Genomic DNA, 23,167 nt, shown 5'->3' with positions numbered 1-23,167 from the left:
AAGTTCTTCGTCTTTTCTCAGCCTCGTGTGTCTTCCGTACGCTGGGGAGGGGAGCCTGGGGGACCCAGTCCGGGGGCTCCCGGTGCCCGGTGTCAGCCTGCTCTACTCAGGGGCAGCCTCTGTGCCGGTGCGCCTGCCTCTCCAGCCGGGCGTGTCGTGCTGGGTGTCCCTGGGTGGGCGTTTCCTTCTCGGCTGCCATTGCCTCTGGCTTTCCGGGTCTCTGGGGCTGTCTCCGTCTCGCCTCTAGCTCAGCCTGCCCTCTGTTTCCCTTCTCTTCTCCCCATCTTATCTTCACCTGTTTCTAAATCTCCATCGTTCTCCGTCTGTTTCTGGTTTTCTGGGACTCTGGACCTGAGCCTACCAGGGCCCGTTTTTCTCCTACCCTTCCTATCCATCGCCCCCCACACCTCCCAGCACAGACTGGAAGACCAAACACCGGAGGGACGCAGTGAGGGCGAGCGGGGGTACCCGGAGGGAGACGGGATGGAGAAAGTGGGCACCACTAGCCACCAGATATCGACGCTCCTCGTTGATCACGCCCATTCTAAGAAGTCCAAAAGGGGTTCAGGTGGGCGCAGACGGCTTTCTGATTGGTCCCAAATAAAACTCCAGACTCGGAACGAGGGAGCTAGTTGGTTGTATTGGCACGCAGACAGCCATATAAAAGTTGCCTAAACACTGAATAACATTGGAGGATTACTGTGCATGGAATGTTCTTAGGTAGGAGAATGAGACCTCCTGGTCTCAGTTTCCCCAGCTGCAGGATGAGGGAGTTGGCTCTAGATGATCCTGAAAGTCCTTTCCCCCTGGGACATCCTAAGGGCACCTGAGAGGTCACTTAAGTTCACAACCCTCCTTCTACAGAAGCAGCATGGAGGAAGCCAAGGGGGCTTCCTAAGGGGCAGGACCAGAATCTGAGCACAGGCTTTCAGATTCCACGTTCAGCATTCCCTCCCCTGTAGTGACTCTGAATATCTTGGGAGGGGGGGGAAGGATGCAGGAATGGGAACCTCCAGGTTGAGTGCAGACTACCTGAGCAGTGACGGAGTAACTCCAGGTTACAGAGAATGGCACCAGAAGTGACAGGGTAACTCACTCCAAGGGCCCCAGAACCTCCTTAAGAAGAATGGGGCTCTCAGTGGTACTTCCAAAAAGAACTGCACTCCGGCCGGGGATGGGGGAGTGGAGGCAGTTTACTGGATCACGAACTGGGCCAGGGGCTCACACTGGTGGGGACTGGAGGTAATGCAGTTGGAGGTGGGGCCAGGCCAGAGGCCGGGAGGAGGCCAGGACTAGGGCAGAGAGTAGCAGCAGCAATAACAGAAGGCCCAGGATGGGTGGCTGGGCCGTAGGGAGGCTGGGGGTCCTGTAAGAAGCAGACACAGTCCAAGGTAATAGTCTGGGGGCTGACCTTGACTCCTACCCAGCCCTGGGAGCCCAGGGGCAGCTTACCTGAGTCTCTGGGCAGCTAAGGGGGTGGGATACATCTGGTCCCAGCTCATCTTCCCAGCTGGAACCAGTTGGCTCATTCCAGGCTTCAAGGCCTGATGCGGGGCTGGATCACAGGGGCTACTGAGAAGAAAGGAAGCCAAGGACACCCTCAGCACTTACAGGACAAGGGATCTGAAAAACCATTTAGGCCGGCCTCCCAGGATGGGGAAATGGAGACTTGCCCAAGATCCCCAGACACTAAGTAGCAAAGCCAGGCCTGGAGGCCAGGTGCTCTGGCCGCTCATCCAGCCTCTTCCTGCTACAGCGCAGCATTGGGCCAGTGAGGGTCCAGCCTCCCACCCATTCCCCGTCCAGTCCATCTGCTTTCCTCACCTCTCAGAATCAGGGCATGGCCCATCTCCAGGCTGGGGGCTCCTGAAGGTAGTTGGCTCTCCAGCCTTACGGGAGCAAAGAGGCTGACATGAGGTGCCCAGAAGTGCAGCCACTGGAGACCATCCCACAGCCAGTCACCCCAAAGTAAGTGGAACACTGTCATCCTTTGCCAGGCCCCTGGCTCCCAGAGGATTGCCTCTGACTCTCGTCTTGCCCTCATCCCCCAGCCAGTTTTCAAGTGCTGAGGATTCTCCTTTCCTGCCTCAGTTTCTTGCTTTTTAATTTCACTTCCAAACATGTTTCTTTCATGCCCCTTCCCTCCCTCTATTGCCGTAGCACTCTCCCTGCTCCAGGCCATAGTCATCTCCCATCCCAGGCATGGTGGAGCCTCCTAGAAGGCTCCTCCCCTCTACTCTGGCCCCTCTGATTTATTCTTTGCACTCAGAACTATAGTGATGGAAAGGACCTCGGAGCCCAGAATCCACCCCCCCTCCCTTTACACACAGAGGACCCAAGCCCACATCAGTAGGGAGCATCTGATGTGGGATTGGAGCTGAGGTGACTGCCCCCAGAACCTCTTCCTCCAGACTGTGCCAGCTCTCAGAACGCTTTGATGCACAGATCTGGCCAAAGCTGGGCTGCCCACTGAGTCAAGGTCAAACAGCCCAACCCTCTTCCAAATGAAGCATTCTTGGTGACCTGGGCTCTCCAGTCTCTGGGCTTGTGCTCACACAAGTGTGATCTTCCCTGTGCTTAGAATGCCACCCCACCCCCTCCACTCTGCCTGCTGAATGCCTTCCCATCAAGAGGCTTTTACAGATGGGGAAATGAAGGCCCTGACTGGGGAATAGCCTTGGCCTCCAAATTCAGGCCTCCAGTTTTGTTTCTTTTTGCTCCACACTGTGCTGTTTCCTTCAGGACCCTGCCTTGCTCTTCTGAGCTCAGGCTTTCTTCCATAGCCCAATGCTCCCAGTCACTTCCTCCCCACTGTGTCCAGTCTGTACTACAGCCTGCCCTGAGGCCTGCTGCTGGGACAGGGGACAGGGGGCTCTTCAGGTGGCCACCCACCCACCCGCCTGCCTTCTTTCCGTGTATTGACACTCTCTGATGTATCCAAGGGTGTGTTCGTACGTGTTTATCCGGGTATCAGCTGGCATGGAGGGGCTGGGGGAGGTTCCCAGGGAACCAGACTTGCCTCCCACGATCATGCAGATTCCCTGACCCCCACTGCGACATCGGGCTCATTAGAGGCATTGAGTGCCTTATTATCCAGCCCTCAGCACTCAGTGCAGCACATCAGAAGGGGTGTGTGTGTGTGTGTGTGTGTGTGTGTGTGTGTGTGTGTACAAACAACTGTGTCCATCTGGGAAGTCAGTAGAAAAAGAAAGGCTGGGGCATAATACCACATCTTGGGGCCTCGTCCCCTTCTTGCTAGTTCTTTGAAGGTCCCACTGTCCACAGCTGCCCTTGTCTCCCAGTGACCTGTGGAAGAGACACAAGGTCATCCCAGCCTCCTCCAGCCTTGGTACGGTTCTCTCCCTCATTCTCTGCTTTTTCACCCCAGTCTAAGAGAACCCCCTCTTCCCTCTGGGGCCCCTGAATCATTCATGTGCCCCAAGGCTCACCCACCTTCTTCCCAATAAAGTCCAGCCACTCCCAGAGAGGTTTCAGTCCATCCCCCTATACTTACTGTGGGGATCCAAGCATCTGGGCCTTAGCCCTCAAACCCTCAGAGACCCCAGTTTCAGGGTCCCCCACCCTCCTGAGGGCTCCAGGCCTATGGGCCAATGTGCCCAGACCCTAGCACCCACTCCCTTATAGAGCAGAGCACCTAATGCTGGGGGGAAGATCACCTCTCTGGGACCCCTCCACAGCCCCATCTCAGCTGGCAGACAAGGCCAATTAAGCAGCCAAGGCAGCCTTATTAGAAGCAGCACAGGAAGGAACTTGGCCGGGTGAGGGGGATGAGGGCAGAGGGAGTCAGAGCTGATGTGGGGGATGGAGGCTGGAGACATAGAGCCGGGCCAGGCTGGGAGCACAGGAAGTTGGGTTATGGGGGGAGCAATTCCCGGTATCTAAAGGCTGGGACACCAAGATGAAGTGCTAAAGGGGTCTGCGGTGGGTCCCTGAATGTGCTGGAGCTGGACAGCCTGAGACATTGACTGGGCTCCAGCTCCTCTGAGTGCCTGGAGCCAGAGGGATTGTGCCAGCTGGGCCACAGCCTGAAAGGGAATGGGGAAGCTGAGGCAGGGTAATGAAGGCTAAATCCTTACCAGGAATTCTCCTCCCAGCTGCCGAGTGATTCACTTGGCTTCTCTTGGGCAGTCATCTGGGAAGGGAATGGGGTGGGGTGGGGTGGGAGGGTCGGCATGGAGACCCCATTCCTTCATTCCTCTGCCTTGACTATTCCCCTTGGCCGTATCCCCAGCTACTTCCCAGCCCCCGACTCAGAAAATTCCCCTCCCCCTGCCCCCAGCCAAGGGCTTTGTAACCCAGGCTCTAGGAACTTGGTTATTTTTAATTCCGATAACTGTATTTCAGTGTAATTGGTTCCTGTCTAATCCCATGAATATTGTTTTCTGTATTTGAAATGATTATGAGAAGGGATCCAAAGCAGTCCCTGATACCAAAAATCCCCTAAGCTCCCCTGTTCTAGGGTGTCTTAAAGGCCTAAGCCAGTATAGAGTAAGCCTGCTGCTTGCTGAAAGTATCTGTCATAACCTAACCCCTCTCCCAGTCTACAAAGGGCCGCCTTCCCCTGGCTCTCAGCTCTGGAATCCCAGAAGCCACCGCTCCTGACTCACCAACTCCTCAGCTAGGGATTTACCAAGGACCCCTGCTCCTCCTGTTCCATCCAGGGGCTCTTCCCATGGCTGGGAACCACACAGAGGGTTGAGAAGGCCTGCACCCACCTCTTGTCTCTGAGAGAAAATGAGAGAAATGATTAGGGCAGGTTTGGGCCGAGATCAGAGAGGGATTGGGAAAGGGGGTCATCACTGGGATGGGGGAGAGAGACATAAGGACAGTGATGGAGAGAACACAGATGGGGTTGGGGTTTGGGGTGGAGTTTGGGCAGAAGACAGAGAAAGGGATGAGGTTGGGCTGGAGGGGCGAGAGGAGCAGGTTAGAACCAGAGATTGAAATGGACAGAAGTTTGGGTCCAGAGCTGGAGCCTCAGGACAGTGGTTTGGGGATTAGGGAAAGGGATAGTAATGGAGAGAGGCAGGGTTTGGGGGATGGTTACAGCTGGAGGGAAGGGGATGAGGCTGAGTGAGGGCTCAGGATGGGGCCAGACTGAGGCAGGAGGCAGGGTCAGGGGTGAAGCTCATGTCAGGGGCAGGCTGAGGGTGCGGCAGCTGACTTATTAGCCCCCTCTACCCTCCCTATCCTGGAAGGCCTGAGAGGGGCCTTTCCAGACTGTCCCAGGGGAGGGATGGAACCACAGTCCAACCCTTCCTTGGAGCCTGCTTTGTTTTATCCCTGAAGGGAGGAGAGGGGCCTGCATCCTTGGCTGACCTCTTGCAGGTCAGAGGTCAGGACACTGATTCCACTCGCACATCAAGGCCACGGTGGAGGGGGAAGGGCTGGCCAGGGCAACCTGTGGGAACTATGGCTGAATCTCTGCCCCCTCTTTAGCAGGTGACAGTCTCACCTGCTGAATGGCCTCGATCTCCAAGCACAGTGACTGGGGATGCAGCTTTATCCATCCGTTGCCTAGTTCTTGGGTCTCTTCTTGAAACCTGGTCAGACCATTGAGATGTCCTTCCCCCTTGCTCTTGCTCTCCAGCCTCCCCTGGGCTTCCTAGTCTGAGTCTTCTCCTCCTATGGTTGCCCCAGGGGCCTCTCCCCGGGGACTAGAGCTGGGACAGGCCTCCCATCTCCTCCCTTACTCACCCCTCAGGCCCCTCCCGGCTCTGACTCAGCTGCTCCTCCAGGTGGGAGATTTTCTGCTTCAGCTCCTAGGGTTGAGGGAGTTTAAGCACCTTCCCCAATTACCCAGCTTTCCTGTTCTCTGCCAGTCCACCCTCTCACTCAGTGTAGGTGTCCTTTCTATGGCCCCCCCTCCTGGATCAGGGGTCCCCGAGCCTCAGCTTGGACACCCTTCCCTACCCACTGTTAGACGGCTACCTTCCAGAGGTACAAAGACTGAGATGGGGAGAGGGCAGTTCCCAAGGGAAGCAGAGTGGGGAGGCCTAGGGGTCAGGGACCCACCTGGATCGTAGCCCTATACTCCTCCAAGGCCTCAGTCAGATTCTCTGTCCGATTTGTCCGCTGGCAAACCCAGAAGCAGACCCACAGTCACTGAAGGGCAGTGGGTGGGAAAGACTAGGCGGGGCCTGGTGCCCTGGGTCTCTGAGTTAATGGGCAGGTAGAGCCCAGGAGAAGGGCCAAGTGCAGGGGCCCTGGCCTCTCATCCTCTTACCTCAGGGTGAGACTGAGGAGGAGGAGGAGAGGAGGGCTGGCCCGCCTGGTATGCTAACCCCCCCTTGCTTTCCCCACCCCACTCACCTCAGACAGGATAGTGTCTCGATGGCAAATGAGGCTCTCATACTCACACAGCTGACGCTGCAGGGAGGGAGAGGAGCCAGTCCATCTGTGCATGCCTGGGCTTGACCTGGAGCTCCCAGGAGGTCAGCTTGTGCTTCCCCCCACCTCCCATGGCCCCGCCCCCAGCTCCTTTGGGGTGTGTGCCCCATTAGGACACCCTCCAGCAGTCCTACCTTCAAACCTTCCCACTGCAGCTGCCATGCCCCACCCCCATCCTCCCGCCAGAGAGTTCAGCACCATCAGTCTCTTGAGAAGACAGCCAGGTGTAGCAGGAATTTGGAGCCAGGAGACCTGTGTCCAAATCCCAGCACTGCCACTTGGCAGCCGTTTGACCTTGGGCAAGTCTCCTCCCCTGTCTGGGACTCAGTTTCTCCATCTGTAAAATGGGGTCACTGGCCCTGCAGATCACTAACATTCATTCCATGATCTCTCCCAGACTAGGGTCTCCTCTGTGTGGGGGACCTGGCTTGAGGCAGAGTGTGGGCCCAAAGGGGGGGAGTACCCTCAAGGCCTCCTTCTCCACGGCCAGCTCCTCACTCCTCTTCCTCACACCATCCCTCTCGGCCAGCAACTTCCCATTCTGGCAGGACAGAGAAAAGACCAGGCTAGAGGCTCCCAAGAAGGCCAGGAGACAGAGGATGGCCTCAAGGTGCCCCTGCCCTGCCCACCCGGCTCCTGGTCAGTGCCTGGCTCCTGGCCAGCACCCTGCAGCCTTGTGTTCCTCAGCTGCCTCATGATGCCTGGTGAAGGGCAGGAGGACAGGGTGGCAGGTTGCTGAGTCACCACCTGCCCAGCTGGCAGGAGCAGGTATGGGCGGGGGAGGTGGTCAGCTATTCCTTCATTACTCAGCCCTCTGGGCTTACTGTGGGGGCATCTCAGAGTCAGGCCATGGAGGCCCCAGGATCCTATTAAGGACCCTTGGCCCCCATCTCATGATGTGGCAGGGCTGGGCCTCGGCCAGTCTAGTGTTGCTTGGGGCTCAGGCAGCCTTCTGCTTCCAGCTCGGGGGTCTCAGCCCTGCTCTAGGATCTCCCTGCAGTGACTCAATGCGAGCATCATCCTGTGTGACCCTTGTGAGCATCAGGGAGTTACCAGAAGGGGAATGGCCCGTACAAACACATACTGGGCTTTTCCTATTTCTCCAAAACCATGTGACCTGCCAGTGGCTGTGGCTTCACTGGGGCTCTGGGGTAACTCCAAGAGTGTCTGGGCCTAAAGTGAAGAAGATTACTCTTCTTTATTTAACAGCAGTTCAGCACCTCCAGGAGCTTGGTGGCCTTGGAGTCAGACAACCTATGTCTGTGGCCTGGCTTTGCTTCTCATCACTTCTGGAGGCCTGTGCCCTGTACCTACCTCTCTGTGACTCAGTTTCCTCATTGGCAAAATGACAGGATTGGCCCAGAAGACTTAAGTGCCCCAAAGCTTCTCAAGTTTTCCCTTCCTTGGGTCAGAGTTTTGTCATCTTCTGATTTCTTAGACCCTTCCAGTAGTAACTCTGTGACTTCATGATTCCATGGATAGCTGCTCTCCTGCCCTGGGCTGGCCCCTGGTTTGGTATGAACCTTGGACTAGGAGGTTGGGACTATCCTCTGCCCCACTGAAGACAGTCAGGGCATGCCAGGGCTGTACTGGAGCCAGCTCTCATCAGCTCTTGGGAGCTGATGGTAAATTTTCAGTGGGAGCATTTATGCCTCAGAAATTGGCAAGCCCCTAAACCAGTGCTTGGTTATCTAAACTTTAAGAAGGGACGGCAAGAAGGTGAATCCTGCTAGTGGAGGAGGATGATTGCCGCTTGTGCCCCTTGTTAGTCACTTGTAGCCCCTCCCAGGCCTACCTCTTCCTGCAGGGTCTCCACCTCGGCCACCAGCTGCTGCTGTTCTCTTTCCTGCCCAGGGATCACAGGGAAAGCCAAAGCCCATCACTGGGGGCCCCTGGGCCTGGCCCTCCCATCCATGTCAGGCTGGAGGGGCCACATGGAGCTGGGCTAGCCTGTAGCAGCGAGACACGCCAAGGACTCCCTGAGAGGACTGACTCCATGCCTTCCCATTGCAGACTTGGCCCCACTGTCTCTTCCCCTCCTTTCCCCAGTCACCCCCTTGTCCATCATTCCCCTGTAAAGCACTCTGGGAGGAATCTTAAGAGGCACTGTGCCAGCAGTCGAGGGTGGGGGCCAGGGGAAGGATGGGCAAGGGCCTTCCTTCAGGGCCGCTGGGGCAAGAAGGGACTAGCCTAGGAGCCATGCTCACCGTCTGCCGGGCCTGGACCACGAGGCTTCGGTTCTTCTCCTCCAGGTTCTTGGCCAAACTCTTCATATCTTCCAGTTCCTCATCCACAGCCTTGGCAAACTGCAAAGCCTGCTGGGAACTGAGCCAGGAAAGATAAGGGAGAGCTACAAGATGCAAATGGGTGCTAATGGAGAATGTTAGGAGGAAAGTTGGGGTGAGAGAAAATGTGGGAAGGGGGCACAGCTGGAGGAGACCCTGGGGGAAAGAGTGAATAGCCACTAGGGGAGCTCAGAGATTAGAGCCCTGGGAGTTAATCAGAAGAGATGGTCCTCCAGAGGCACACTGTGCCCCTTCCCCCCAGGGGAAGTGTGGATGGGAGAGCCGTGGGGAAGGTCAGGGGAGAACAGGAACGCTCAAGTTCTCTAGGAGAAGTAGTGCAGGCAATGTCCCTGGAGGAGGTCAGAACTGGAGGTCCAAGAGGTTCCCAGGGAGAAGGTCTCAAAGGCAGGGGAACTCCTTGAGCACCCAGGGGTCCCAACAGGCTGGGAAGGGCTCGGCTCCCCTGGGGTATCTGGAACTGCAGACCTGCGGAGCTGCTTTCGAAGGGAGGCCAGCTCCTCCCCCATGCGCAGGGCTCCCTCATCAGCCGTCTCCACACTTCTCTGTAGCTTGGCATTCTCACCGGCTAGCCTCCGGTTGCTGAGTTCCAGCTCCTCCAGGCTGCTGAGCAGTTCGGCTGGGGCTGGCCTGTAGGACCAAGCAGGCACAGTTTGGTCATCAGGGCCAGTCTCCCGCTTCCCCTTTCTGGGACCCCATCTCTGAGAGGGAGCTTTGCATGAGCCAGCCTTTGGGCCTAAGATAACAGCCCCATCCAGGTTTAGGAGGCCTCGATCTCTGCTTATCTCCATTTTCCCTCCTCCCACTACCCTGGGGTATTCCCCAAGAGCCAAGGGACTGAGGATCTTCCTGTCCAAGCTTACCGTGTGTGTGCATGTACATGTGTGTAGTGTGTGTGTGCATGTGTGTGGTGTGTGTGCACATGTGTGGTGTGTGGTGTGCATGCGGGGAGTGTGCACGTGTGGGCATGCATGTGGGCATGTGTACACCTGTGTGTGGTGTCTGGGTATGGGCATGTGTGTGCATGTGCATGTGTGGGTATGTGTGTGTGGTGTGCATGTGCATTGCATGTACGCATGCATGTGTGGCACGTGCACATGTGGGGTGCATGTGGGCATGTGTACATGTGTGTGGGCATGGACATGTATGTGGTATGTGGGGGCCTGTGTGTGCGCACACATGCATGCACGGGTGCATATCCACATATGTATGTGGCCTCTCCCTCTGGCTCCAGGGAGTCCTAGACAAACTTTTGTCTCCTATCTCCATCACCAGCACAACACCTGGTGCAGACAGTGCTTAAGACATGCTGCTGCTCCACCAACAGTTTCCTTCGAGGCCTACTCACAGTTCAGGCCCATGTTCCTCGCCTCCAAAGCTCTCCAGTTGGGCAGGGTCTCCTAAGGCAACATGGACACACACACACCCAGGAGACCATGAGCATAGCCCAGGCACCGATCTGTGAGACCCTCTGACCCCCAAGGTCAAGGAGCTAGGCCCTACACTGAGACAGACAGAGGCCTTCCCTAGGAGGGAAATGGGTTACAAGGAATCATAGGATTCAGGGCTGGGAGGAACATTGGAGTCATCTAGAATAAACCCATTTCACAGATGAGAAAACTGAGACCTGGCAAGGGGAAGAGATTTTCCTTGGATCAAAGTGGGTAGCACATAAAAGGTCCTAAGATTCTAAATGTGATGCTCTTTCCATGTACTAAGCAATAAAATGAGGGTAAGTCCCAGTAGCAGGAGTAAGGAGAGAGTTCAGGAGAGGCCAGAAGAGATGGAGGACAGGCAGAGTGGACCAGCCCTTTGACCAGCACTGTGGAGGGGCTAGACTGCAGGAACGGGGAGGGCCCTCTTCCTTAGAGGGCCTCATGGGCTCCCAGAGAAGTCCCCCCTACTGTCTGACCCTGGCTGTGACTGCTTCAGGCTATAAATAGAGTCCTCACCAGATGGCAGGAGGCTGGATTCCGAGGCTGCCTCCTCCTCTCGCTCTAATCCCCTGCAGCAAAAAGAGGAAGCTCAGAAAGCCTGCAGGCCCGGCCCTCCTGGGCTAGCAGCAGGAGGAAAGCCTAGGCCAGAGGAGGAGGCCCAGCAGGATGGAAAGAGAGGCCAGATGGTGAGTGAGAGCTCAGGTCCATATGGAAAGAAGGAAGGGAGGGGAGGAGAGACAAAGAGGATGGATGGACTGGGACTGGTGCCCCCTCCCTACCTCCCAACCTCCCCTGCTCCAGGCTTTCACAGGAAGACCTGGAGTCACACACAGGGTTGGGGCCCAGGGGGAAGAGAGGGAGAATGAGGGGTGGCACCTACGGCCCCAGCTGGCAAGTGGCAATCCAGTCCTGCATGATGCTGAAGAAAGTGGCCCGGTCTACAATGGCACCGGGGCCCTCCCCGTAAGGGTCCAGGGCCTGGGCCAGGCTGCACAGATTGCTGTCCTGGGGACCCCGTCCTGTCACTGCTTCCAGGTACGCCAGAACCTGACCCACAGCTACCACACCTGGGGACAGCCGGGAGGAGCCTGGGCTGAGTTCAGGCTTGGCTCTCTCCCTGGTTCTCCCAGGGATCTCGAGGCCAGGCCAACCTCTTCCCGAGGGTATTCCCAGGGCACCCACTTCCCAAGACGGCCCATCCTTCTCTGCCCCTCCCAGGGCTCTTTCCCCCAGACCTCAGTTTCACCCTCTTCTCTTGACCAAGTCAGCCAGGTCAGTCAAGTGCTTTCCCCAAGGGTCCCCAGGCCAGGGCAGCCACCTTACAATAGAGTTCCACATTCTATCCCCTTTGCCACAAGGTCCTCGGTCTAGGCCATTCTCATCCCCATCTTGCTCCCCAGCATTCCCTTTCCTCACCTTTCTTTTCTGAGTCACAAGCTTCAAAAGTGGAGTTGAGCACCTGCTCCTCCAGGGCAAGCCCCCAGTCCTCAGGTGGATCCCAAAGCACCACTGAGGAGAGAAGAGGGAGGGAAGGGCAAAGATAGGGAGCTTTGTTAGGCCCCAGTGCCCAACCCCTCTACATTCACCAGTGATCCATTCCTTCTATCTTTTCTAGCAGATCTCCACCCCCTTTTACCTCCATTCCCATTTGTCTTCCACCTCTTCCTGCCCATTGGCTACTCCCCTGCTGCCTCCACACATGCCCTTGGCCCCCTCAGCATCCAATGCTTTTATCCCTCATCACTACCATTCCATTGCTCCCCTACCTGGGGGCTAAACGTAGGCCGGAGGAGGCCCTTCAGGAACTGGCTCCACACTGCCTTCCCTTTCACTCTTTCCAACTCCCTTTAAAGTTACCAAAGTTAATTCTCTTCATGCTTATCCTCCCTGTAGCCTTGGACACTGTTCGTCATTCTGGCCTTGATTCTCTCTTCCTAGAGAAGGATTTTGGGACACATTTCTCCCTTTCCCTCTCTCTGTGTGTGTGTGTGTGTGTGTGTGTGTGTGTGTGTGTGTGTGCTCTCTCTTTCCTCTCTGTCTCTCCCTTCCTCCCTCTCTCCCTCCCACCCCCTCTCTTTCTCCCTCTCTCTCTCTCCCCCCTCTGACTCCCTCAGTCTCTCTCCCACGCCTCAGTCTCTCTCTCTCTCCCCCCCCGTCTCTCTCTCCTCTCTCCCCCCCTTCTCTCTCTCCCTCTCTTTCTCTCTCCCCTATCTCTGTCTCTCTCTCTTCCCTCTCTCTTCTCTCTCCCCTCCTCTCTGTCTCTCTTCTCTCTCTCCCTCCCTCTCTTCTCTCTCTCTCCCCTCCTCTCTGTCTCTCTCTTTTCTCTCTCTCCCTCCCTCTCTTCTATCTCTCTCCTCTCAGTCTCTCTCTCCCCCCCCCCTTCAATCTCTCTCTCTCCTCTCTCTACCACCCTCTCTCTCCCTCCCTCTCTCTCTCAGTCTCCATCTCTCTCTCTGGCTCCATCTCTCTCTCTCTCTCTCTCTCTCTCTCCTTTGCTGGATCCTCCTCCAGATCTGGCCCTCCCATGGTAAGTGTCCCTCAGGACTCTGTCCTGGGCCCTCTGCTCTACTCTCTTTATATGACTTCACTTGGTGATCTCCTCAGCTCCCATGGATTTGATTTTCTTCTCTATACTGATAATGCTCACATCTGCTTATAGGGCCCTGACTTCTCTGATAACTTCCAGAATGACATCTCCAGTTGCCTACTGGATTCTCCAATATGATGTCTCATAAACATCTTAATGTGCCCCAAAATGTACTTGTTATCTTTCCCCTCAAAGCCTTCTCTCTTCCAAACTTCCCTATTACTGTTAAGGGCAGCACCTCCCAGTCCCTTAAGCTGGAAAACTCAGACTTTCCTCCTTTCCATGTACTCTATGACCCAGTGACCCCTGCCCTGCTGATCTCCACACAAGAGCATCCCATCTCCCTACTCTGAGCATCTCCCTTGGCTGTTGTTCATGCCTTTAAATCTTCCCCCTCAGCTCTGCCAGGTTTCCCTAAGTCTCAGCTAAATCCCACCATCTACAGGAAGCCTTTCCTCATTCTCCTTCATTCTAGGCCTTCCCTTTATTGACTCTCTCCAAGATAGCCTGTGTATGTATCCCTCATTGGACCGTGAGCTCCTGAACGAGGACTATTTTTCCCTTTTCTTTGTATCCCCAGAACTTAGCCCAGTGCCTGGCACATAGTACCCACTTGATAAATGTTTCTTGACCGACCGATCCTGCCTGAGGTCAGACCAAGCCAGGGGTAGGGAACCTGTGGCCTTGAGGTCCTCGGGGTGTGGCCTTTTGAATGAGTCCAAGTTTTACAGAACAAATCCTTTTATTAAGGGGATCTGTTCTGTGATGTTTGGATTCAGTCAAAGGGCTGCACTTGAGGACCTAGAGGGCCACATGTGGCCTTGAGGCCGCAGGTTCCCCACCCCTCGACCAAGGCATCCAGACATGAACACTTAGGTTTCCCTGAAAATGTGGGCCAGTGGAGGACAGGAGGAATGGGGTGCGGGTAGTGATAAATAATGTCCCTTAAGAGAGGGTTAAAGGAAGAGAGAGTAGGGGAGGGGACTATCTGGCTCACTTGTAAGGTCCTTCAATATTCCAGTCTCACCCACCTTGCCATAGCCAACAGGACCCTTGAAAATCTAAGCTGGTAGGCAGGGAGGTGGGCAGGTCAGGAGCACAGGATACTAGGAGGAGCTGAGAGCCCCAAGTGGCAAGAACAATCCAATAACTGTCGGGAAGACTATATCGATCCCTGGTGGAATTGTCTCCGGCTGTCTGACCCCAGCCCCTGATCTGGACCTCTCCTTATACCATCCGGCAGTGTTCTGCTCTATCCAGACGTCATCAGCTCAGAAATGAAGGCAGGCAGGCAGGGAGAGGGGTCCTTGGAGTAGAGTCAAGGACTCTCCTATCTTTGGGCACATCTCTTGGTATTTCATCTGTCTCTTCCTTCCTTCCCCATCTCGGATAGGTCAATGTTCATGTCTTTTCCAACCAGGGTCCACGTCTCCCATCTCTGGGTCATCTCCTTCATATCTGGGTCGTTTACCCATCTCTGTGCTTCACTCCTCAATCGTATATAGGTTGTACATCTTTTCCTCATTTCTCCTCTCTCTCATCTTCCTAAGCCTTGGACATTTCTCCTCTCACTGCTGGTATCTCCCACCTTTCTGACAATGTCTTTTATCTGTTTTTCTTTGTCCACACATCTGGGCTAATTTCCTTGTCTTTATGGTCTCTCCATCTGTCTCACATGTCTCTATACTCATCTTCCTTGTCTTTGACTCTTCCTTCTCCTGCTCATCCTGTCCATGTTGCTCCCATCTCTGTGTCTCCCCAGGCTTTCTCCTCCGTCTCTCCTGTTTCTTTCTCCCCCACAACACAAACTTTTCAATCTTTGTCTCCCACTTGTGACTGTTTCCCCACCCCATCCTTGTGTCTTTGTCTCTCTGTGTCTCTGGAGCTCACTGAGTCCAACCTAGAAGAGGGCAAGGGCTACTTTCACTTTTGTCTTTCTGCCCCTAGTGCCTAGAAAAATGTCTGCTAGTGAGGGGGAACCCACCACTTCCAGGGGCAGCCCCCTCCATCTTTAGATAGCTTTAATTGCTGGGAAATTCTCCCTAAGATTAAGCCTGAACCTGCATCCCAGTAACTTCCACTTATCATTCCTAGTTTTGCCCTCTGTGGCCACGCAGAACAAGCTAATTAATCTCTTAAATACATAAAACATGGCTATTTTTGCCCTTAAGTCTACACATTAAACATGTTCAGTTCCTTCACAAGACAGGTCTTTCTTAGTTCACCAGTATCGTTCCTGAAATGCTGTACTTGGAACAGGACAGAATGCTCCAGATGTGGTCTGGCAGGGCTGGGGGCCATGTTCAACACACCTAAAGATCCCATGCGCTTTGTTGGCTGTCTTATCACAACATGGACTCTTACCGAAAATGAAGCCCACTACAACCCCCAGATCTTCTTCAGGTGAGTCTTCCATCTTGCTCTTGTTCACTTTCCAAATTTGTTTAAGACTTGGCATTATCCCTACTTCATTTCTAGCCTGGCATGAATTTCCGGATCTTGATCTGACACTCTGGACTCTTTCCTGCAGTGGGTGTCCGGGAGAGCCTTGTGGAAACTCTCTCCTCTCTTCCTTCACACTGGTTTGGTGACTCCTCAGTCCCCTTTCCCTGTGCTGGGTTGGGGGCTAGAGAACCTGGATTCCAGTTCCAGCCCTGTTGCTTATTACCCATGTGACTGTGTGCTAGCCTTGGTTCCTCATGGGGGGTGGGGGTGGGGTAGGTAGTCTGTAAGGTATCTTCCAGCTTTAAGTCAATAACTCTACTATTCATGGCTGGCTTCTTTCCTGTGGCTGTACCCCAAGGTTCTTCTCCTACCCTAACCCTCTTCCCTCACATGGGGACCTCAGCAGCTTTCAGCGGTTTAATTCTAAGCAGATGACTCCCTGAGCTATATATTGAGAATCGTCTCTCCAATTACACATCTTCCGCTGTACTGGATGTCTGAAGATTCAACACGTCCAAAACAGAACTCATTATCTTTTCCCCCAACCTGCCCCTCCTCCAAACTTCCCTGTTTTTATTGAAGGCACTGCCATCCTTCCAGTTACCCAGGTTCACAACCTTGGAGTCACTCTCCCTCACTCCCACATATCCAATCGATTGACAAATTCACAGACAATCGACTTTCACAACATTTTCCCATCTGTCCTTTCTCTGTTCTCACAACAGCCCCTGCCCTCGTCCTCTCCTGCCAAGACTACCATACTGGCCTCCTAATTGGTCTCCTCATTTCAAGCCTCTCCCTCTTCAATTTATGTTCCACTCAGCTGCCAAAGAGATCTTCCTAACGTGCAGACCTCTCCTCCACTCAACGAATTCCACCGGCTATTTATTGCCTTTAGGATCAAATATCACGGGGTCACAGAATTGGAAAGCTAGAAGAGCCAACTCAGCTCAGAGGCCAGCTAGTTCAGAGGAATTCTTTATTTTGCTTTTAAAGCCCTTCACAACCCAACTTCAACCTGCCTTTCCAACCCTGTTATATATTATTCCCCTTCTGGAATTCTGAGGTCCAGACAGACTGGCCTTCTTGGTGTTCTTCATATACAACATTCCATTTCTAGTCTCAGTGCCTTTGAACTGGAGAGAGCCCACACCCTTCTCACTTCTACCTCTTAAAATCCCATTTCCTGGGGCAGCTGGGTGGTGCAACAGCCCTTGAAGGCAGGAAGACCTGAATTTAAATCACCTACTAGCTGTGTGACCCTGGGCAAGTCACCCTGATTGTCTCCCTCCCAAAAAATTTTTTAAAAGAATGAAAAAAATCCCATTTCCTTCAAAACTCCTCTTAAGCAATACTTTCTATATTAAACTTTTCCTGACCACTCGTCATCTGCTATTGTATTTATTTGTATGTATTTATATGACCCCATAGAGTGTAAGTTCCTTGAGGACAGTGCCTTTCATTTTTATTTTTGTATCCAAAGCACTTAGCATACTGCCTGGTAGACAGCAGGCACTGAATAAACACTTATTGATTTTCATCTAACTATGTTTGCTGTCCTTCCCAATCTTGTGCCATCTGCAAATTTGATACATGTCATTTATGTCTTTAGTCAAGTCATCATTAAAAATGTTAACTAGCACAAATTCCAAGAGTACTCCACCAGAGACTTCTTCCTGGCTAATCTAGAATAACTCATGCTTGTACTTTGGGTGTGGTCATACAACCTGTTCTGAAAACCCCTTGCTGTACAGTACAGTCTAGCCCACATCTCTTCATCTAATCAGTTAGCACAGGAGACTGTCAAATCTTGCTAAAATCTTGGTAAACTTCCCTACCACATTCCTCAGATTTACTCATAGAATAACCTGGTCAAACAAGGAAAAGAGGATGTGCCTGGCACGGAATACTCTTGAGGAAGCCATGAGGTTCTGTCACCACCACTTCCTTGTTCAGGATGTTTATTAACAAAGCCTTCAACAATACATTAGAGAATCTGGACAGAAGTTAAAGTCAGTCTCACTGGGTAGTCTGTATGGTCCAGTTTCTTCTCTTTGTTGAAAATGTGGACATCTATCCTTCTCCAGTCCTTTCTGTCCCTGCCTGTTAGCCAGCATTTACTCTTACAGTACAACATGCAGCTCTTTAGGCTGCTCAAGGTGCTCATCATATCTTTACTTATCTTGGATTTCAATAGCCTATTAACATAATTTTGCTCTATTCTTTCCAATTCAAGACCATTCTCTTTCTCGGAGCAAACAGAACAAAAAAAAAAGAAATGGTTAACTTCCGCCAACCCTCTCATACAGAAACCATTCCATTCACCACGAGCAGTGATCTTACTCCTTCCTTAGTCCTTCTCTTTCCCCTCTCTAGAGAGAACCCCCCTCTCCATTGTTTTTAGCATTTATTGCCAGCCTCAGCTCCCTCCAAACTTTAATACTAATGTACTGAACGATTTTATATGCATCTTTGGTTACCTGTCCTTGCTTCCATCTCCTACTGATAACTTTATGAAATCTAAATTGGTTGGTGTTTTTTTTTTTTGAAGGTGGAAGGCAGGGCAATTGGGGCTAAGTGACTTGCCCAAGGTCACACAGCTAGTAAGTACATCAAGTGTCTGAGGGTGGATTTGAACTCAGGTCCTCCTGACTCCAGGGCCAGGGCTCTACTCACTGTCCCACCTAGCTGCTCCCTGGTTGGTGCTTTCTTTGAAGACCTTTATCTACTTACGGACACTCTTTTTTCCTCTTTATCAGAAAGGCTTCCCTTTGTATCTTCAGAATTTCATTCCTAGGAGCCTGCCATGCCTCCTGGACCAATTATAAAATTTTATGCAAAGAGATGCTACCTCTCCTATGCCTACGTGTTTGAAGTGCTCTTCCAGATCTAGAGTGTCAGACTATACCTTGCCTTCTTCTCTGCTATTACAAATTCTGAGATGGACCGGGGACTTCCCCTTCCCCCTCCCCAAGGTCACCACTATTTCTGCCCCAGGATGGCACTTTCCCTCTGGTCCAGCAGCATCCATGCCAGCTTTGGCTGACAGGCAGAGACCTAGCAAAGATGTTCCCTGAGCTCCTCTTCCCCTACTCCAGGAGTCTGGAGGGTCGGGATGGATGGCTGGTGTGGTGGAACTCTGGAGGCTCCTGCCCCGCCCAGCTCAGGCCTGCAGTCTCCCAGGGCTGCTTACACCTAGACAAAGTCCCTGGTCTGAGGGGTCCACCATCTCAGTGTTAGAGCTGGGAAGACCAGAGGCTATAGGTATTTAGAGCTAGTCTACACACCATTTTACAGGGAAAACAGATCTTCCCAGGGTTAACTGAGGTTGACCTGAGAGGTTATGTGGCAAGGTCACAGCCAGGAAGTGGAGAGAATTAGAACCTAGAGCCGAGGCCTTCTAACTGTCAAAGATGTTCTGTTTCTACTGGATTTCTGCACAGTGAGCTGGGGAGGCGATAAAACAGTGGACGTTCACCTTTCTCTCTACATGTGGGGAGACTGAGGGCAGGCCAGGCCCCAACCCCTGACAACACTCTTAAGCCTTCTCTAGTTAGAACGGGCCACTGAGGCTCCCCAGAACATGGCTGTTTTCCTGGGTCATTTTTAGAAGCCCCCCCCTTTTGTTACGGGTGCCCCACCCTCCTTGACCCTCTGGCCTCCCCACCAGCAATGTGACCCCAGACCCTGGTTCTTCCACCTCTGGGCTCATCCCACAGGATACTGCCCAAAGGGCCACAAAGTGGGGGGGGGGGCAGGAGGGCAGAGACTAGGAACTGCTCATTCACTCTCACTCCATGGTAGGACCTGGCCAGCAGCTGGGCCCCACAAAACCCCTTGCCTTGGCTTGCTCCCCAAATTATCCCCTTTGGACTTCCTCCTGAGACTGGTTAGAGGTCACGCCTTCTTAATTTATATGACAAGAAACTGAGGCCCAGAGAAGGTAACTTGCTCACCTAAGGGTAAAAATGCTTCATTTGGCTGAGAAGGAAATTGGGGTTCAGCTAAAATAAGGTATGGGCCCAAGGGAGCACAGCTCAAGAGGCAGGGCCAGGACTCTGGGAGCCCCTGGCTTGGACTCCCGCCACTCCGACTCCTGAGGCACCACGGATCAGTGAATTAGCCTGTTCCCTGTTGCATCTCCCACCTCTAGGCCTCACCTGGGCCGACTGCAGTGCCCCACTCCCTTCGGGCCAGCTTGGGAGCCCCCTCCTCCCCGGGGCCTTTCTGGATCCTGACTCTCACTCTCACTCTGCCTTACTGCTCACCCTTCTCCCCTAGAACAGTCCTCTTGGGGACCAGCAGAGTGGGGTGCTTCATTTCTCCCTTCTTTGCATCCCAGGGCCCGGCATGGCACCCCACCTCCACCCTGTACCCCTGCCTCAGGCCCCCCCCCCCAAGCTGAGTCAGCTGCTTCCCACCAGCTGCTGGGATGAGTCCCTTCTGGGGCCAAACCCCAGGGGTCCTGAGGCCCCGGCACTGACTCCCCCACCCCAGCCCCACCTTGAGAGGGCACGGTGAGTTACCCACTTTCTGGTGTCAGGCTGGCGGGTCTGGGGGTGTTGGCCCCCTGGCTCTGCACAATATCCATGGACCCCCGCTTCCGAGCCTCTAGAGAGGGGAAGGGGCAGGCGGGCTCGGGGGCAGACGACAGCCGCTGTTTCCCTATAAGCGCAGAGAGCAGACTGAGGCCCGACCCACGCCCAGCCTGCACCCCTAGGTCTTCCATCTTAATTAGGGCCTGCTCGCCTTAATGGAGCCCAGATCATTATCCAGAGCCTGTTCTCCCTCGTCCTGGGGGTGCCCAGGGCCTGGGCTGGGCCTTCCTGTCCCAGTGGAGGGGGTGGCGCTCAAAGGACCTCGGGGCTCTTTCGCCCACAGAATTGGGGGGACCTCAGGGGCCTCTTAAGGGGTTGGGAGGGGGTGTCATCTGTTAGGGTCTGGGGGCCACTCCTGTTCTAAGAGGCTGGGGGGCTCCCTGGCCCCCTGCTCCTGGAAGGGGGGCTATCCATGAGACTCTTTGGGGTCTCCAGCAACATTCTGGGCCATTTCTGACAAGGTCTGACGTTTGGAGCCTCTCCCTGACCAGATCTGGGGATTTTGCCCACACTATTTGGAGCCCTTTATAATAGGCCTGCAGGCCTCCCTGACAGGCTTGGGGGCCCTTTCTCACAGGGCTTGGGGACCCCCCCTCTCTGATAAGCTAGGGGGCTCCTCCCTGACAGGCTTGGGGGCCCTTTCTCACAGAACTTGGGGACCCCCCTCTCTGATAAGCTAGGGGGCTCCTCCCTGACAGGCTTGGGGCCCTTTCTCACAGAACTTGGGGACCCCCCCTCTCTGATAAGCTAGGGGGCTCCTCCCTGACAGGCTTGGGGGCCCTTTCTCACAGAACTTGGGGACCCCCCCTCTCTGATAAGCTAGGGGGCACCTCCCTGACAGGCTTGGGGGCCCTTTCTCACAGAACTTGGGGACCCCCCTCTCTGATAAGCTAGGGGGCTCCTCCCCGACAGGCTTGGGGGCCCTTTCTCACAGAACTTGGGGACCCCCCTCTCTGATAAGCTAGGGGGCTCCTCCCTGACAGGCTTGGGGGCCCTTTCTCACAGAACTTGGGGACCCCCCTCTCTGATAAGCTAGGGGGCGCCTCCCTGACAGGCTTGGGGGCCCTTTCTCACAGAACCTGGGGACCCCCCTCTCTGATAAGCTAGGGGGCTCCTCCCTGACAGGCTTGGGGGCCCTTTCTCACAGAACTTGGGGACTCCCCCTCTCTGATAAGCTAGGGGGCTCCTTCTGATAGGCTGGGGGCCTCTTCTCTGACAGGCTTGGGGACCCCCCCTCTCTGATAAGCTAGGGGGCTCCTCCCTGACAGGCTTGGGGGCCCTTTCTCACAGAATTTTGGGACCCCCTTCTCCGACAGGCTTGGGGTTTCCTCTCTCCCCGGCCGTCTTGTGGTCCCCGACTTCCCTCTCTCTGACAGTCACGGTGGGGAGCTCGCCCCTCACCCTGCCGCCCAGTTTGGGCTTCGACAACTGGCGGAAGCTCGGAGCCGGTGCCTTTCCCGCCAGAATCAGGAAGCCCCGGGCGTCGAAGAAGCAGCAGTCGCGGGTACGCATGCGCCATGGGTTTATGCGTTTCTCGCCTAGGGAGCCCCCGCCTCGAGGCAGAGCGCAGGCGCAAGAGTAGCGTGCTCAGCAACCGTTGGCAAGCCATGCGCATGCGTTGTGGCCAGGACTCGCGCCTGCGCAAAGACCCTCCTTTGCCTCCCTCCCCCATCCACCCCGGAGGAGGGCGGGGAAACAATTTCTGTTGGGACCTTTGGGGCCGTCCCTTTCCCCACCCTTTCCCCTCCCCTTCCCCCAGCTAGGGTCCCCATCTTTCTTGGGCTTAAGCCTTTCCAAGGATTCTTTAGAACGTGCCAGGAATTTAAGAGGAGGCTAGACTGCTAAACTTAGCGCCCCCCACCCCCACCCCGCCAGGCGGGAAGAGAATTAGCCCCGCCCTTCTTTTTAGGGCGGTGGGGGTGATGTTCCTGGGGGCGCCCCCTCCCTCTTGCCTATCCGCTTTCCTACAATCCTCCTTGGAAAACTCAAGAGTTGTCCGGCTCCGTTAATAGAGGAGTCCACCCCCAGAACCATTCACAATGCAACATTTCCGCCAATTCCCACCATGACCCCTTTAACAAACAGCTCAAAACCTCCCAGTCGCCCAATGGGTCTCTGATTTCCAGGAACTCTCCCTTCTCTGTTTCAACAAAGATTCCCTACATAACTTGCCCCTTCCACTCTTTGCATGCTCTTCCCCACTCTTCTGGGGTCTGCTAACATGGGGAAAGCCATAGAAATATGGAGCAGCTCAGTCTTCCCTCAGCCTTCTGGTTTCATTGGCCAACCAAGATTTGGTGAAGGAGGCTGTGGGTGGGTGAGACGGCCCCAGGTGAGCACTCTCAGAAGCCCCCTAGTGCCGGCGTTGCCCTCAAAAAGCATTTTAAAAAAGCATCGGAAGGTTTTCTGGGACACTGACTTGAGCACCAAAATGGACTGGTGACAAGCTAGGAGCTGGGTACAGTTTCCACAAGAGAAGCAAGTTAGAGTGTGGAGACATGATTTCCCCTTCCTCCTTCGATGTTTAGATCAGGGAGGCTTATCCCCCTACCCTGAAAAAGTGAAGAGATTTGATCAAGAATAGGGTTGGGGGGGAAGGAGGAATTGGAAATTCAACTTTACCAAAACATGGTGTGCTGAATCTCTTCAGAGCTTACCGTTAAGTTACATTTGTTTTCATTGTAGGATAAATGTATTTTAGCCAATATGCTGAATGAGTGAATTCTTTGGGACCATGCTGGAGAAATGAGTTATTATTGGAATATCCCTACATAATGGTCCACTCAGAAAGCACTAGAAGAGTCTGGGAAGGTGAGACTGTTAGATACTTTTTGCACCCGCACAGGTGGGAGCTGTCGAAGCTAGCTTTGAGCATCATCTGGTGGCCAAGACAGTTATGGCACCTAAAACAGCTGCTCCAAGCCACACCCTTTAATGCCAGTTGGTAAAACACTCTTCTTATGGGACACTGTGTTCTGTGAAGGGGCAAAAGTGTTTCACAAGGCCTAGAGGGCTGGCTGTCCTAGGAACATGCCAGCAGGCAACCCAGGGTACTGGAGATCCTCTAAAGATTATATTTCTATAAGGCCAGAAATAAGAGATGACTAAGCATGATAGATTATTATGGGCAGAAGTGGGACTGGAAATAACTCACTTTTCTAAAGCATTTGTAAGATTTTGATGTAAGTAGGACAAGTGAAGTTTTATGCTACCCAGGAGGTGCATTATTGGGTCAGGAGGATGGAAAACAAATGTCCTTACCTGTTTTTTTTTTTTTGTTGTTGTTGTTGTTCCTTTGGGTTACAAAGGAGGAATTTTCTTCACATTAACAAACTTTACAGTAACACCAGACACAAGCTTTCTAAAGAACAGAGGCTCTTAGAAAGC

At 53.9% G+C, this 23,167-nt stretch overlaps 1 protein-coding gene across 1 annotated transcript; it reads right to left on the bottom strand.

Moving 5' to 3' along the window:
- Positions 1-1,221: 1,221 nt before the first annotated feature.
- Positions 1,222-21,395, bottom strand: KASH5 (KASH domain containing 5). The gene is made up of 20 exons (XM_036743614.1): positions 21,182-21,395; positions 19,713-19,847; positions 11,567-11,659; positions 11,031-11,217; positions 10,649-10,719; positions 10,063-10,111; positions 9,183-9,344; positions 8,619-8,736; positions 8,207-8,257; positions 6,875-6,952; positions 6,334-6,390; positions 6,037-6,096; positions 5,719-5,783; positions 5,477-5,564; positions 4,629-4,745; positions 4,098-4,153; positions 3,228-3,306; positions 1,825-1,889; positions 1,453-1,572; positions 1,222-1,366 (listed from the first exon to the last, which is right to left on the bottom strand). The coding sequence occupies exons 1-20, from the start codon at positions 21,393-21,395 to the stop codon at positions 1,222-1,224; spliced, it is 2,010 nt and encodes a 669-aa protein (XP_036599509.1).
- Between the last annotated feature and the right edge of the window lie 1,772 nt (positions 21,396-23,167).

Source organism: Trichosurus vulpecula, chromosome 2, assembly GCF_011100635.1.
Source record: "Trichosurus vulpecula isolate mTriVul1 chromosome 2, mTriVul1.pri, whole genome shotgun sequence".
Lineage (NCBI taxonomy): Eukaryota > Metazoa > Chordata > Mammalia > Diprotodontia > Phalangeridae > Trichosurus > Trichosurus vulpecula.
This window is presented reverse-complemented; position numbering and strand designations above follow the sequence as displayed.